The sequence below is a fragment of the Medicago sativa genome, chromosome 1 (assembly GCF_051527215.1).
Source record: "Medicago sativa cultivar Bolivia chromosome 1, Bolivia_mono, whole genome shotgun sequence".
NCBI classification, from domain to species: domain Eukaryota; kingdom Viridiplantae; phylum Streptophyta; class Magnoliopsida; order Fabales; family Fabaceae; genus Medicago; species Medicago sativa.
The window spans coordinates 84,108,976-84,125,629 of record NC_140749.1 but is presented as its reverse complement, the minus strand read 5'-3'; the positions used below and the strand labels follow the sequence as shown (position 1 = coordinate 84,125,629).

Here is a 16,654-nt window from a genome sequence, read left to right as displayed (position 1 = left end):
GCGTCGTAACAAAATTTGGGTGGTGTTGATGATGAGATTGAGATTCCGGTGGTGAATGACGGTTATGATGATGAACGACGGTGGTGGAGATTGAGTGACAGTGGTGGAGATTGAGTTTCGACGGTGGTGGAGATTGGAGTTTCCCGTTTTGTGCAGTGAGTTAACGCGTTTGTGTTTCTGCTTTTTGGCCAATTTTCTTTTGTTTTCGGGTTTGGGGGGTGTAGGAAGCAATTCTATTGGGCTACAGGTTAATGGGATGGACTTATGCATGGTGCATAAGGATTTTCCTTATGCACCATAACCACACCCCTTTTGCCGATGTGAAGGACATGAAGGTTAGCACTATTTATACGGTACAAGAACTCAAACAATCATCCATAGAAAAAGAACTAACTACCACTACATGAGTCATCCTTCCATACAAAAGAGGCAAAGTTAAACTACAACTAAACTTTGCAAAAGAATATTGCATATAATTTGCCTCGCAAGGAATATGTCGCACCTACACCTTGATAAACTGTTAAGAAAACTTTGAGATTGAGTCACTAACTTAAAACATATGAATGAATCCGATTAAATGATAACACTAGTCACAGTAACTAGCTCAAGACCATTAACCAACGCCCACAATTATACCATACCATTAGACTAGAACAACAACCCTAGCCACAAGAAAAACAAACAGTGAACGTGTGTGCCTTCATGGTCACGAACCACACCACAATAAGCACTATTGCCACTAGAGCTGTCAAAATGGGTCGGGCCATACGGGCCGGCCTGAAAGCCCGAATAAAATGCAGGGCCTGGGCCGAATAAATGCAGCCCGAATTTATTCAGGGCTTTTTAGCCCGGCCCGAAAAAGCCAGTAGCCCGTTAGGGCTAGCCCGTCCGGGCCGCGGCCAGCCCGCCAGCCCGCAAAAAATGCAAGTGGGTTATTTTTGAACACTGGACTGGACAACCCAATTAGTAATCCGACCCAAATAATCCTAATCCTTAGAAAACCCTAATACACTCACACTCACTCACAAGCTCACGTATATCACTCTCTCTCTTTTTGTATCTCATCTCACAAGATCCGGCGGCCTCCCTCTCTTTTCTCTCTATCGTATCTCATCCTCACAATTCACAAGCTCACGTAAACTTCACCTTGGTCTGTTTCATTTCATCTCTAAATTCAATTCAATTCAATCCATTTTAAACGAAACTCCATTTTTAATTTATTATTCGTCAGTTAAATTTGAGTTGAAATTATTCATTCCCATTTTTGACTCACTTTTGTTGTAGCCGAGTTTCAGAAACGGTAAAATCAACAACCCAGATGAATTTTTAGTGCATTAACAACAATGGGTTCTGGAGAAATAGCTTCTTCATCTGGAAACACTAACGTTTCTAGCTCAGGGCTTATTGAAAGAAAAAAATGTTGAAATTGAAGCTTTTACTGTGCTTATAAACTGTTTTATGAGTTGGATTTGTTCTTATGATGCTGTTACGTTCCATTTCAAGTGAAAGATCAAATTTTCAAGTCTTGTATGGGTACTATTAATTAAGCTAATCTTGTGCTTTGTTTTGTTTTGGGTGAATTTCAAAGAAATTTGAAACCCCCTTTGATAATTAGAAACTCATTCTGCATCAATTAGCTGTCAGTTAAAGAAAGAAAAAAAAAACAGATACGGGCTGGCCCGTTAGCCCGGGAGCCCGTATAGGGCCGGGCTCGGGCTCTATTATTCAGGCCCATATTTAAACCGGGCTTTTCAGCCCGGCCCTAAAAAGCCCGTTGTCCGACCGGGTCGGGCCAAAACGAGCCGGGCTGCCCGTTTTGACAGCTCTCGTTGCCACCACTAATGTTATAATTGAGCTAAAAAAGAATTAAGAGACAACAAGATTGAAATTTCGTTCAAATACTTTTATTGTTAGTTTTTTCATATGATCAATGGCGGATCCATTAACTTTTTGTGTTGTGGGCAAAAAAATAGTCTATGATGTGTAGGACAGAGTTTCTTTTTCTTCAAAATATAATGTATTTTATATATTAATGTGTGTGCTAAGTATTAAATGAGTGATAAAAACTAAAATTGTAAATGGTTAAAAAAAATTATGCAAAATAGTTAAAATTAATATCAATTTACTCTATTTTATCTCTTACAATAATTTTCTGCATTCATTTTGTCAGAAACATTTATTTATGAAGGCAACACCTATTTTATTATGGAGAAAAATACAAGTTATATGAGATTCTTCAAGTTTCTTTATTTTCTGCGGGGGGTAAGATCCCCCATTTTACAATACATAGATTTTTCATTGTATATGATCGACATTAATTTTTATTATTTTGTTTGAATACTTTTATTTTATTTTTTGTTACTATATTTTTCGTTTTGATTTTTTTCATAAACAACAATTATTTTAAATTTTTTGCATGTTATGGTGTTGATATTCTAAATTTATTTTTTTTGCATGTTATGGTGTTGATATTCTAAATTATGAAAGTTGGGTAAAAATTTGAGATTTGGTCTTATCCCTCAAATTTTTGATGAAATTTTTTTGATGAAAATAAGTTTTGATGATCTAAAATACAATCGAGAGATAGGTAAGACATAGCAAATATTTTTCAAATCATAGATAAAACTAAAATACAATCGAGAGATAAGTAAGACATAGCAAATATTTTTCAAATCATAGATAAAACTTAGATATTACTGATCGAGAATTTTATTTTAAACCTAATCTAATATTAAAAAATTTAACTAAAGAAATGATGAAAATACAAATAAAGAGCCTTGCTAGCAGGAGTTGCTCTCACACTCGCGGTTTGACACTCTCTAGCAGATTGGTCCACGTCGCACTTTTTGTAAACATAGTTACTTGTTCACCGAGTCCCCAAGTTTTAGTTCTTTGTTGTTTTATTTATTTATTTATTTTAAAAAAATTCTGTTATTCTGGCTGGCTAGCAACAGAATGTTCTACGAGATGTTTCAACACTCGGCACAGATTACGGATGTTGAATGAGATGTTTAGAACATCATGCTAGCAGTAAATGAAAATGAACAAGGAAAGTAAATAACAGAAAGATAAAAGGCACAAGAGAATTGTTGACCCAGTTCGGTGCAACGTCACCTACATCTGGGGGCTACCAAGCCAGGAAGGAAATCCACTAGTGTAGTCCTTATTCAATAGCTCTCAGCAAACCACGTTTGCACTATATGACCTAGGACCTATCCGTACAGACTTCAACCTAGGAACTCCTAGATCTGAGATCTCATCTCACTCCCTACAGTCAACCACAACCCCTGTGATTATCAGATTACAGACTCAATCAAATCAGATGAAGTTACCTTCAAAACATGACAACTAACACCTTGTTTCACAACTTCGGTGTAGTACACAATCTACCTACCTCCTTGCTTAAAAGCTTCGGAGGAGTGAACAAGTTACAACTCAAGGCACAGTCCTAAACATGCATCAAGATGATACACGAAAGGCTCACAATACAACAAAACTAAACTTGCATCGACAGATACAAGAGTAGAACTCACAAAGACTCAAAACCTAAATAAACTATATTTCTCAAAATGATGTCTTGAATAATTCTTCAGGTCTTGCAGTCTCCTTTATATACTGAAGCAAGGCGTGTCATTCCTTCAATCATGCTTCAGATCGGATCAGTGACTTGTTGATTAAGCTACATGGACGGATAAAGAAACTCCTAGAAAGTAGGCTCATTAAAAGTCACCTTAAAAATACTTTCCTAAGTCATTTTAACAATTCCTTAAGAAATCACATATGTTCTGATCTCATCATAATTGCACACGGTTCAGACCAACTCAAGCTGACGTGGATTCCTTCAATCAAGCAAGCTCGTGCGTAAACATAGGCAAACCACAGAACGGACAGACCAGGTCTGGATGTTGGAACATTGTGTTCCACATCTGAATTGAATATTTGTTTTAGGCAAAAGTGAAGCCAACATACAAATATCCAACAAATTCGATTTATCTACTACTGTTCACAAACATCAGAACCAATCTTCATCCCCTAGATTAAACACTCCATAGCTGCTGCAACCTCATAAGGAAGGAAACCGACATCACATTCACGGCAACATGAAAACCAATCTTCATCACCTAAATCAATTGAACATCAACCAAAAAACAAATCTTTCCCCAAATTTCAGAAAGGGTCAAGTCAAATTAATTTCATATTCTCCTACCAATAACTAAGCATCCAATGAATCCAAAGCAAAAGTAAAAAATTACCAACGTTACAAATACCCAAAAAGAAAAGGAAAACGAAAAAATTGATTGTGTTACCCAGAATTGCAAAACACATCCACAACTCTGTGAACAGTCACAAGGCAACCTTTTATAGTTATGCAATGACAATTGATTCTTCCTGTCATTACCATCTAATTCTTCAATCTGTAGCAGCAATAGAGAGCTTGCAATGGGGGATTTGATATGAAAAATTCAATGGGTTTGGCACAGAGGAGATTTGTTATTTGAAAAAAAGAAATCGCATAAGATGGGCTCTTTGTTGTTATTAGTCTTCTTTGGTTCTTCATTCTGCAGCAACAATGGAGATTGGAGCAGTTGGATTGATGATGTATTAAGATTCGGATACAACACAATTTTGAGAATAATAATATAATAATTTAATAAATATAGCATACTTGTTCAGCCGGTTGCCAGTCTGAGAGATTAAAAAACACGTGACGTGTCCCCAATACATGAGAGAGTGGCCAACCGCAAGTGCAAGAGCGACTGCCCCTAGCAGTGCTCTACAAATAAAATATCATTAAAGTTTAAATCAATCATAAATCACATTGTCTATGACTTTTAAGAGATTAATTTAATTTTTTGGGTTACCATGATATTAGTAAGAAGTTTCCACCAATGTATAGCAGTGACTAATCTCTAATCTCTGTTGGTGGTTTTTGTTAAAAAATACTCGTAATACGTTTTCATTGAATTTTTGTTAGTAAGATACATTTTCTATAAAAAAAATCTCAACTAATTTAAAAATTATTAATAAAAAATATATGTAAATATGTAAACTTAATAAAAAGGGCTAAATTTAGCTTAAAATTTAAGTTTATAAATTACTAGTTTGATTCAATTGAAAGTATAAATCTAGAGTTTAATCAACGATCAATATTAATTTAAAAATTATTTACACTTTTACATTCATCCAATTATATTTTAGTAAATAGATAATTGTGAGAAATTAATATATAAAAAAGATATAATAAAAGAGTAAATAATCAAAAAAGAAAAATAAAATGAATCGGGTCGGACCGGCTCATGGCCAACCCATTTGACATTATTGGTTGGGCCCATACTCTTTTCTTTAATAAAATATTTATATAATCTTTGACAAATAGGAGTTTATTTTAAAAATAGAAATTCAACTTTTACGAAAGCTATTTTGATAAGCTTTTTCATTTATTTAATTTTTTTTCCTTTTAATTTCTAAGGAGTATAGATCTTAAAGTATGACACCATTGAAAAGGTATCTCAAACCCTTAAATCGTAGCTTATTTAATTTAAGGGAAATAATAAACTTTTTCTGTAATTTTTTGTTATTAGCAAAAGAGTGAGAAAATAATTATAATTTTTTTAATAATCAATCAATAAGAATTTAATAACTATATATTGGCAGTGTAAACTTTGTACACAAATTTTCAATCATACATCATATGCATAATTTAAAAAGAATATCATGTCAAAATATAACTAAAAGTTTGTATAATTTTTTTTTTTTTAAGAAACTAAGCAAAACTTTATTAAAGAAACAGACAGTTCCTCAAGTACAAGGTGTGCTGAAGAGAAACTATTAAGAAAAAATTTACATCAATGTTAGGCCACAACCAGCCGAAACAGAATAAAAAAGAATTACACTATTGCTTGTAGACAACATAATGGGTTTAGCCTCCAATAGGGGTAATCAAAATCGAACAAGACATAGTGCGATTTCAACCACCAATATATTTGGAGCTTAACCTTTTCTACAAGTGTCTCAAGCTGATCCGACTTGTTTTGGAAAATCCTATTATTACGATCTTTCCAAACAACAAAAATCACCGAAATCTAGATAATAGTAAACGCAGTCCTTGAATTTTTTGGAAAAGCCTCCAAGACCGCGAAACACTGATAAGAATGAGTGCAAATATTGCCATTAAAAACCGAATCATTCCAAGCTTGGGTGAATCAATGGTAAGTTGATTACAGCAAACCAACCAACAACAACGAAGGAAGATCATTGTCATGCTTGCATGTTTCAATTATTTATGTTCATGTCAATATGCTAGCAATCTTTAGTGAAGAAAGGATATGGAAGTACCAATAAATCATAGGGACATTTCACTATGTTTAGTGGTTGAAATACTGTTTGTTGATCCAAATATAGCCACTACCTTCCAAGTTTCCGTATTCTCTCTTATCTAATTTCAAACCTATAAGTTAGATAATTCCAGTGAAATAGGAACAACACAAATACCACATGCAAAGAACTTGCTTGAATTTGATGCATTGAACAATTAGTTAGTTCAATCACGCACATATTGGTAAGCATATGAAGCTAATTAATGCTATATTTGCTATGTAAAGTTTATCCCTCACATATATAAGCAATTGCTATGGACAACATATGCATGCATTTTTGTCCCCCCATGATAGTTTTATTCATGATTTGTACACAGTCGATAAGACTTTTGGAACATGCATATACAGTCCAATAATTCTATATTTATTCACCACTTGCAGTGTTGATTCTATTCCATTTCTAAATAAAGAAGTTACTTCTATCTCTTGAATATAAAGTACAATGAAATGCTATGCAATTGCGACATAACATTGACCCATTGTCCTATATATATGACTAATATATATTGTGGCTTTTATTTGATATTTTTGTTCACACTCCAAGTGATAGATTATCAACTCCAGGTATATGGTTACTACTTTACGCCGTATACACTAAAGATTACAAGAGGAGTGTTAGAAACATTATCTTTTAAACACTTATAATGTAATACTCATTCATTTATATGATAAAATTAATGTGAGTCATACACCTTAGAAATAGGTTTCACATAAAGTGGCAGAATTCATACGAGTTTTATCCAATAAATGAGTGGGTTTTAGAGAGAGTGATGAAAAAAAAAAGTATTTCTCGCACTCTTCTAGATTATAACTATGTAAAAAAAAAAATCTCAAGTATGATTTCTCTCTCTAAACTATATTCAATGTGAGCTTTTTGAGTTTTTCATAACATTTAAATTAAAATTTTATATTTAGTCTAACTCATTCTTACAAAACAAACTTGTAAAGTGAGGAATATCACTCTTTATAAACTCATTTCATATTTATTTTTATATTATGTGGGATTTCTGCTGTTTTCAATGCACCCCCTTACATACATCTAACACTATTGAATTTGGTGAATGAATATAAACATGAGTGGTCAAGATTGTTTAGAATAATTTTAAACTGAGTTAATTTAAACCACTATATCTATAATTAATAGTTGAGATGCAAAACAATGGCAAAACAACGTGCATTTTGACCGCAGGCAATCTCGGTCCCCCCTTACATCCAACATTATTGAATTTGGTGAATGAATACAAACATGAGTGGTTTGAATCAATGACTCTAATACTCGTCTTTATATAGAGTCTGACTCATCCTTATTAAATGAGAAATGAGTTGAGTTTATAAAAGAGTGTCATTTCTAGTAAAATAGACATTTCAAGAGTTTTTTTTATTTTTTATTTTAAGGCGAGACTTCGAATTTTTTCAAATATTATATGTTGATTTAAATGCCCATTGTATATATTACTTACCCAAAAAATTCTTCTCAATGTTGGTTGTGCAATGGTGTTACACTCAAAAAAAAATTACTCCCTCCGTTTCAAAATGAGTGTCACTTTAGCCAAAAAAAATTGTTTCAAAATGAGTGTCACTTTACATTTTCAATACAACTTTAATTTTTTTCTTCCAACTTTACCCTCAGTAAATACTCTAACTTTTCTCTCACACAATTTTCAATGCAACTTTAATTTTGTCTTTTTCTTATAAAGTAAGGACAATTTAGTAAAAGCGTTATATCCAATGATTATTTCATTCCATTTCTTAATCTGTGTGCCAAAGCCTAAATCGACATTCATTTTGAAACGGATGGAGTATAGATAAATCCCCGAGTTGGTCCTTGAAAATTGTAAAGTTGTATAAATCTAGTCTCTCGTATTATCAATATTATACAATAATCCCGTAGAAGCTAATCAAATTACTAATAGAAAAATCAACTTTAGAAAGGGCAGCAATCCAACACTAATGTATTATATTTATGTCACAAAATATTATAACGACGAACTGGACTTCAAAAAAACAAATTTGGGTCTTGCAAAACATTAGGGAGAGAATTAATGATCCATCACAAATTGTGACAACAACAAATCCATCAGAGTTCATAAATCTATCACTAACAATTGACTAAAAATCTACATTGAAATTCATAATTTCGTCACTAATCTTAGATGAACTTTAGGTCTGCTGCTAATCTATGAGGGAAATAATTTCAAATGCTGTCACATCTATTGAGGTGAAGTGAATTTTCATCTCTAAAGTACGAGTAAATTACAATAGCGAGGGTTGTTTTCTATCACTAGTTATAGAGGAAAAATATACGCTTGTGACATTTACTATATTAACAAAATGGAGGAAAGTAGAAATTCCTTTACTCTTAGGAGATGAAGTTGGGTGAATAAAATTGAGCATTATTAGAACTTTTTCATGTAGCCATGATTGCAAGGGAAGAAATTGAAAGTACCATTTTGAAATCAAATTGGAACCCGTTGCAATAACATGAAATCATTTCCTTCATTTCACCTTGAGGACAAGTTGATTCTTTTGAGAGTATTGCTAGACTTCTTATTATGCGCAATTACAAACATATATTATGCCGATTATGTTGTTTAATTTTATAAATAAATAGAGAAACGAAGGTTTGTACCAAAAAAATAAAAAATTAATAAATAGAGAAACGAAGGAGAAAAGGATGAGATGATAGTTATTGAACGATGGATGAAGAGAGAGACCAAGCTCTCTAATTCTTCAAGGGAGATAAGAATTGTCTTGTAATACCTAATTGTAGAGTATCTCTTTTCATAGTTGATGTGTGAATTGTGTATTCTTTTTCTATAGGGTGTAAGTTTTCTCTAGTTAACATATTCAACCATCAATAAAAATCGATTTCTAGTTAAATTGTATTTTGGTACCAATAACACATTCATATATTTGGTTTTTCTTTGCTTCAAACTCAGGTGAAGATAAAATAAATAACCATGGTATGTCATGGATTGGATTGTATTTGTATAAAGAATTGAACAAATAACGTAATGAAGGGTCTACTCTAAAAAAAAAAAAAAAAAGTAGTAGTCGGCATTATTTATATTTTATATCATATATACATACAGTGATTCTTCTAGCTTAAACTTCTAGTTCCAAAATTATTGAAGAAACTTTATCAAAATAAGTTATTGAAGGAACCATACATATACTAAAATAGAAAGGAAAAAAAAAGCAGATTCTCATATGCAGCAAAAGAATTTCTCCCCGCCCCTATCAACAAGATTAAAAAATAAAATTCAACTCTATCTCTTTTTCTTTTTTGGAAATTTGGATTTGAATGCATTGCATGAATAATGACCGACCAACCACATATCCTTTAACCAAAGGAGAATGGAGACAACATGAGTGGCTGGTGATGATTTGGTCTCATACTTCTTCATCTCACATGGGATTGTTGTTTGTTCATATTTCCTTTTTTTTTTTTATTTGATTTTATTCCATTGATTTGTACCACCATGAACCATAATTGAAAAAATAAATAAATAACTTCCACAAGAAGTGAAAAAAAACCTTAGATACAATAATAAAGTGGCATCTCTTTTTCATCATAGTTATATAAATAAAAAACTTTTGCTCATTTGGATTGACGGTAAAATTTACAGAATCACAGCGAACCATCACGATTTCGTCAAAAGCTATTCTTTGAAGTTTCAACAACATCGGTTAATCTCGGTGTCACTGCCATTTGTTCAAACTCACTGTCCATCCGGAAAAACACTGAATCAAATTTCATTGCATCTTATTTATCTTCACATTTTTCACTATGCAGTGCAGCATCCTTAGTCTATTCTTTCTGTCATAAAAAAATGTCAAATGTTAGGACACAAGAAAAAATCTACAGAATTCTATAGTGAGAAAAAGCTTATGCATATATTTATGTTGTAAACTTGTACATACCAATGGATCTTTTGCAATGGAGAACTGCCTCATGTATTGAGCTTTCAGAATCACAAGACTTTCTCCAATCATCTGCAGAAAAAGCTCCACTAATTCTTGGAGATGATTCTGAATTATGGTATCTCTTATTCATTGAAGACTCGCCTCTTTTAAAAACAGATGGAATATTAGAACCTGATTTATGACCCCTTAATTTTCTATACAAAGGCCTTAAGAAATTTAGATACTTCAAAAATATTCTCCTTGATAAAGTTCTGCATCTTTTTAAGGAATGACATCTAGGAACACCACCTTTTGGTGCATGTGAAGATGAATTGGGACATGTATTATTGGAGTCTAAGGTTTCATACTCTTCCATTTTCAAAGATTCAACAAAAAAAGGCATAAGGTAACCATCAGAAAAGAGTTCATCTGCATGAACAAGAGTAAGAGGGGATTGTGAGGTTGGAAAATCAAATTTGTTGGAATCATGTGTGTTCATGAAGAATCTTTTAGAAGGTGGCATTCTTGGATCCATCTCAATGAAGGAAGCTTCATCATATGCATCTAGGGTAGATCTAAAGGAGCTATCTAGGCTTTCTAATGATGGTTTTAGGTTCACTAACCAACTGTATGAGAAGCTTTCAATAGAAAGAGGCTGTGAAATTTCCATGGTTGAAGCTCTTTTAGGGGAAAATTTCAAATTTGAAAGGAAAAGGAAGGGGAAAGAAGGTAGGTATAGCTAGAGAAGACACTTCTCTTATGCACATATATTTTGACTTGTACACACATACACCCTTAATATATAGTCTCCAAGAATTGGTCAAGTGGCTGTCTGCCAAGAGACAATGAGCTTTGTTTTTAACCATTTTATTGGTATAAAATATTCACCAATTTGCTGCTAACCGATCTTCGTTGGAGAACCTGACTCGTTGATTATTAATTTTTTATATCGAGTCTAACTCATCCTTACAAATCTAACTTGTAAGATAATGGGTGTCGCGCCGCCACTTTATAAACTCTTAAATCTAGTGGGTGGATATGAATGACGGGTGATCATGAATAGACAAGGTTTGATACCATTATGGATTAGGTTTTAGTATTGAGTCTAATTCATCTTTACAAATTCAGCTTGTATGGTAATTGGTATTACTATTTATAAACTCGTTTCTGACCCATATCTATTCTAGGTGGGACATAAAAAAAATTCCAATACCGGCCACCTTTAGTGGATCCCACCATCACATTTTTTTTTTTATAAATGATTTGTATAACCATTTTGTGACAATTTTTGTGACATCTTTCTCTTTCATACTTACACTATATTTTTACTTTCTATGTATTGTTTTGGTTTTCATGTCAATACCTACTTTTATTTATAAATTTATGGTTATCAGATTATCACTAAAGTTGTTTAAATAAAACACATCTTTTTTCTATCAACGAAACTCAAACCCGAGACTTTATTTAAAAGATCAAGTTGAGAGTCAGAGTTGAACTGATAATGACAATGCATTTTAATAATTGGAAATGAGAAAAGTAAAAGAAAAGAAAAAGGAATGTGAGCCCCCCACCATACTCATAATGTCATGTTTCATGGTTAGTTAACCTCACCTTTCCTTTTTAATCATTTGTTGCTTTAAATTTTTTATAAAGGGGGTTGGTTTGTTTCTGGACTTGGTCTAATGATCAAATCAGTAAATCACAGTCAAGAAAGAGGTACGTCCATATTATTCATATAAATGGTAAAATAAGAATTCAGAAAAACCACGAAGAGACAGCTTTTAGGTTTTCATGCGAGGTTGGAGGGGAAGGGAATGAAATGTTTGGAGAAAAGGAAAGATTAAGTGGGAAAAATAGAGGACATTGGAATGAGAGGCTTTGGGGGGTTAATTTTTCTTTAAAATATAAAACCTTCCTCATTTGGAGAAACTAAAAAATTGTAATGGAGGAGGGTTTTGGGGAGTTTGAGATGGTTTATATGAATTATGCAAATTATATGTTGTTATTGTATTTTTAAAATTAAAAATATATTAATCATAAGCATTAATTTATCACCTCCTATAAAAAGTATGAAAGATTTCTCAATTTTTCTCTATATTTTTCTCCTCCCAAAGTCTTTCCTTTCCCTCGTCTCCAAACTATCAAACAAAGTCTTATTAAATTACAATGTTGCATTTAAGTTTTTGTTAGAGAAATGATATTTTGACAACCACTTTTTAACAACTTTTGGACAACTTTCTCTCTCATACTCACATGATGTTGTTATCCTCTCTCTTTCTTTTTCTCTCTCCATTGTTTTTGACCAATAAGAAGTGAGAAAAACAAGGTTGTCAACAAAGTTGTCATCAAATGGATGTCAAAATATCATTACTCTTTTGTTAACTAAATCAAATGCTTAAAAAGTAATCATAGGGAATCTTTGTAAATTACACATGTCCAATTGGGAAAAGTATATTTTGTTCAAGTCCTCAATTATATGTAATAAATTAATATTCACAAAAGCAATGTGTAATGTGGATGATTATAAATTTATATTTAAGCATTATATGCGCTCTATTATTTTATTGTCTTATTGTTCTGTGCAATATTAGTATTTGGATGGATATAACCACTTTGAACGGGTGATTTCATCATTCTGATGATAACATTTCAACTGCTGCAAGCCTGCAACTTATATAAAGCTGAACCTAAATTATATAAAATAATTGTACTTTATGTATTATGTGCATGTAACCTAAGCAATCATTTACAAAGATATTTTATCAGAACATTATTTATAGAGAACTTCAATTCATTTCATTAGCATGGAACAAAATACATGACGGTACATCGATATAGTAGAAAAAACGGTAGAAAATAGGTTTAGGTGGTTTGTACATGTAAAGAGAAGACTTATAGATGTTGGAAGAGAGACGGATCAAAAGAGGTAGAGAAAAACCTAAAAAAATTATAAAAGATACTATAAGAAAAGATTTAAAGGTTAATGAGTTTGATTCAAATATGGTTTATCATAGAGCGTTATGGCGTAATTTGACCTATGTAGCCGACCCCACTTAGTGGGATAAGGCTTGGTGGTTGTTGTTGTTGTTTGTTGTTGTGTACAGAGGTGAGCTATAACATTACATAAGGCTACCTTTGCTAATTTATGATCGATCTCATTAGATTGCCTCAGGCTAAACTCGACAGGAGAGTTTTGAAAACTGTTTTAAAAAAACTGCTTACATGCATACATATACAACTAAACTCAGTATTATCATCTAAACCTGTCATAAAATAATCGACAACCGAAGGTTTGCCACCGGTCAAATACCATATAGTATACAAACCCATCACTTCATCCACGTTGACGGCACAAAGCGGGAAGAACCATATGTTTTTTACAAGAACAATGCTACATTCTTTGTCTCTTAGACACATAACAAGTCCTATCTTATTAAGCGATGAGGAAAACGATGTGTCTATATTTCACTTATACCTTCCGGTAGTGTGAAGTTGAACGACTCAACCCACGTTGTTCGGTAGTAGAAAGGGTTGCACTACCACTCCTCAATCAAATGTGTTGTGTGTCTTCACTCCTTAATCAAATGTGTTGCGCGCTCTAAAACCTGCGTATTATTTATAGAGAAATGTTATAAATGATGTATTTGATTTATGATACAATTTTTTTTTGTGGTGGCCGGGGCTTGAACCCCAGACCTTGCATATTTTTATGCAAGGTCCATACCAACTGAGTTAAGCTCACGAGGACTGATTTTTGATACAATTGATGTATGTTTATTCGATGTCAAATATATTGTAATTTTTTAAATGTTGAAATAACATTCCTTTTAGTTATATGCATGCGATACACACCACTATTGTTTAAGGAAGGGTAAAAGCAGAGCAATTAGTTAACATTCATTGAGAAGTTAATGAGTGCCTAATTATTTACTATTTAGAGTACAATTTACTAAATGAAATTACTTGAATGATTAATATTATAAATTTAAAATGCAAAATAAATTTAAGATTTTATCTCAAATAAAATGTAAAAATACGAATGAAAGGAGGAAAAAAATTAGTGGACATCCAAAACCTATTGACACCTTAAGAAGAAAGAGATAGAGACTGACATGATATATTATTAGGAGAAATGATATTTTGACAACCATTTTTTGACAACTTTTGGACAACTTTCTCTCTCATACTCACAAGATGTTGTTATCCTCTCTCTTCCTTTTTCTCTCTCCATTGTTTTTGACCAATAAGAAGTGAGAAAAACAAGGTTGTCAACAAAGTTGTCATCAAATGGATGTCAAAATATCATTACTCTATTATTAGAGGGGTATAGAGAAAAAAAATGAAGTTATTAAAATTTGTTGGGAAATTAGAGGTGTAAAGAAACGGATTTGAATAGCACTACGTGGCAATAAAAAATAAGATCACAAAAACAAATGTACTGAAAAGCGATGGACATGTTCTTTTTCTTTCTAAATAACTAGTCGAGATACCCGTGCTATAGCACGGGTAGCGCGGCTTCGCCGCACTGTATGGCCTCGGCTCCGCCGCGTGTCAGGTCTCGACTGTGCTTGATATAGTATTTGTTTTTGTCCATAGTGAAAATATGTAAAATATTTAAAACATAATAATGTATATATTGATCGGTAGTAATGAAAAATTGTAAAATAATTAAATTTTAATATGAACAAATATATATTAAATTTTAGTATTGACGATATTAAAAAAACTAATAAATAAAAAAAATCATAGTTTTTATTTTACTAATATGTTTTAATGTGAAAAATACTAATAAGCATCCCGTGAAAAATCATAACTAATGTATTATATAATATTGTTATAGTAAAATATATTTCATAAATAAGCATATTGTAACATATTCTCGTAAAAAAAATACAGTGGAATGTGTCATTGTTAATATATAGTCAATACACTCATATATATTTTATCGATATATATATATATATATATATATATATATATATATATATATAGTTCTCATTAGATTTTATAAATAAGAATATACTAATATATTCCCGTAAAACAAACATATTGTCATATATATTTTTATTAATATATAGTCAATACATCAACATATACTTTATTAATATATTAATAAAACTTAGGCAGTTACTTCAAAAAAATTAAAAATACTAATTACAACTGATAACTCTTTATAGTTACTAAAATGGGTCCCGTGTTACAATTGTACACTCGAACGGATTTTTTATTGATACATTTTAAAAAATGGAAAAAATTGAAGTATGATTAATCATACTATATTAGAATTTATTTGTTTGTTTTAGTATTGACGATATTAAAAAAAATGAAAATACATTTCACAATAAACATGTACTAACATATTCCCGTATAAAAACATATAATGAGATATATTTTTATTAATATATAGTTCATACACTCACATATATTTATCAATATATACTTCTCATTAGATTTTAGAAATAAGAATATGATAATATATTCCCGTAAAACAAACATATACTCACATATATAGTTTTATTAATATATAGTTCATAAACCCACATATATTTTTTTAATATATTAATAAAACTTAGGCAGTCACGATGTTTAAATAGAGATATTAAAAAAATACTAATTAAAACTGATCACTCGTTGTAGCTGTTAAAATGAGTCTCGTATTACAATTGTACACTCTATTTGAATTTATAAATAAATATATACTAACATATTCCCTTAAAGAAATATAGTGAGATATATTTTTGTTAATATATAGTGCATATACTCATTTTTATTCTATCAATATATAGTTCCCATTAAATTTCAGAAATAAGAATATATTAATATATTCCCATTCGTTGTAGTTACTAAAATGAGTTTAAAAAAACAACAATTTTTTTGAGAGAATTTAAAAAAACAACATAAAAAATTGAAGTACGATTAATCGTACTTTTATGGTAGCGTGCAATTAAAACTGATCATTGACTTGCATGAACAACATTTTCAACAAATGGCAGCGTGAAACACAACAAATATAAATAAATATTTAAGCTGATAGTACATCTACCAATTTTTCTTATCTACTATTTCTATCTTGTGAAATCACCATCCACTATAAAATATCAAGTTTTTGTCATCATCACATTCAAAACAATTTATTATATCTTCAGAAAAGGAATTTTTTTTAGAGCAAAACAGAAAAGGAAGTTTTTTTTTTAAGAGAACAGAAAAGGAAGTTAGTGATTACATTGTTCAGGTTTCTAATTTCTCTCTTTAACCTGCCTTTTCTCTTTCTATCTCCACACAACAACTCTCCTTTCTCTCTCCCTTGTTCTCACGTTTTTCTTTCCCACAGAAACCACCATCATGCCATCTTCTCTCTTTATTTTCTACAA

General features: G+C 31.6%; 1 protein-coding gene across 1 annotated transcript; it reads right to left on the bottom strand.

Moving 5' to 3' along the window:
• Window positions 1-9,903: 9,903 nt before the first annotated feature.
• MAKR6 (membrane-associated kinase regulator) lies at window positions 9,904-11,087 on the bottom strand. Its single transcript, XM_085739848.1, has 2 exons — window positions 10,302-11,087; window positions 9,904-10,197 (listed from the first exon to the last, which is right to left on the bottom strand). The coding sequence occupies exons 1-2, from the start codon at window positions 10,951-10,953 to the stop codon at window positions 10,184-10,186; spliced, it is 666 nt and encodes a 221-aa protein (XP_085595974.1). The 5' UTR covers window positions 10,954-11,087; the 3' UTR covers window positions 9,904-10,183.
• Between the last annotated feature and the right edge of the window lie 5,567 nt (window positions 11,088-16,654).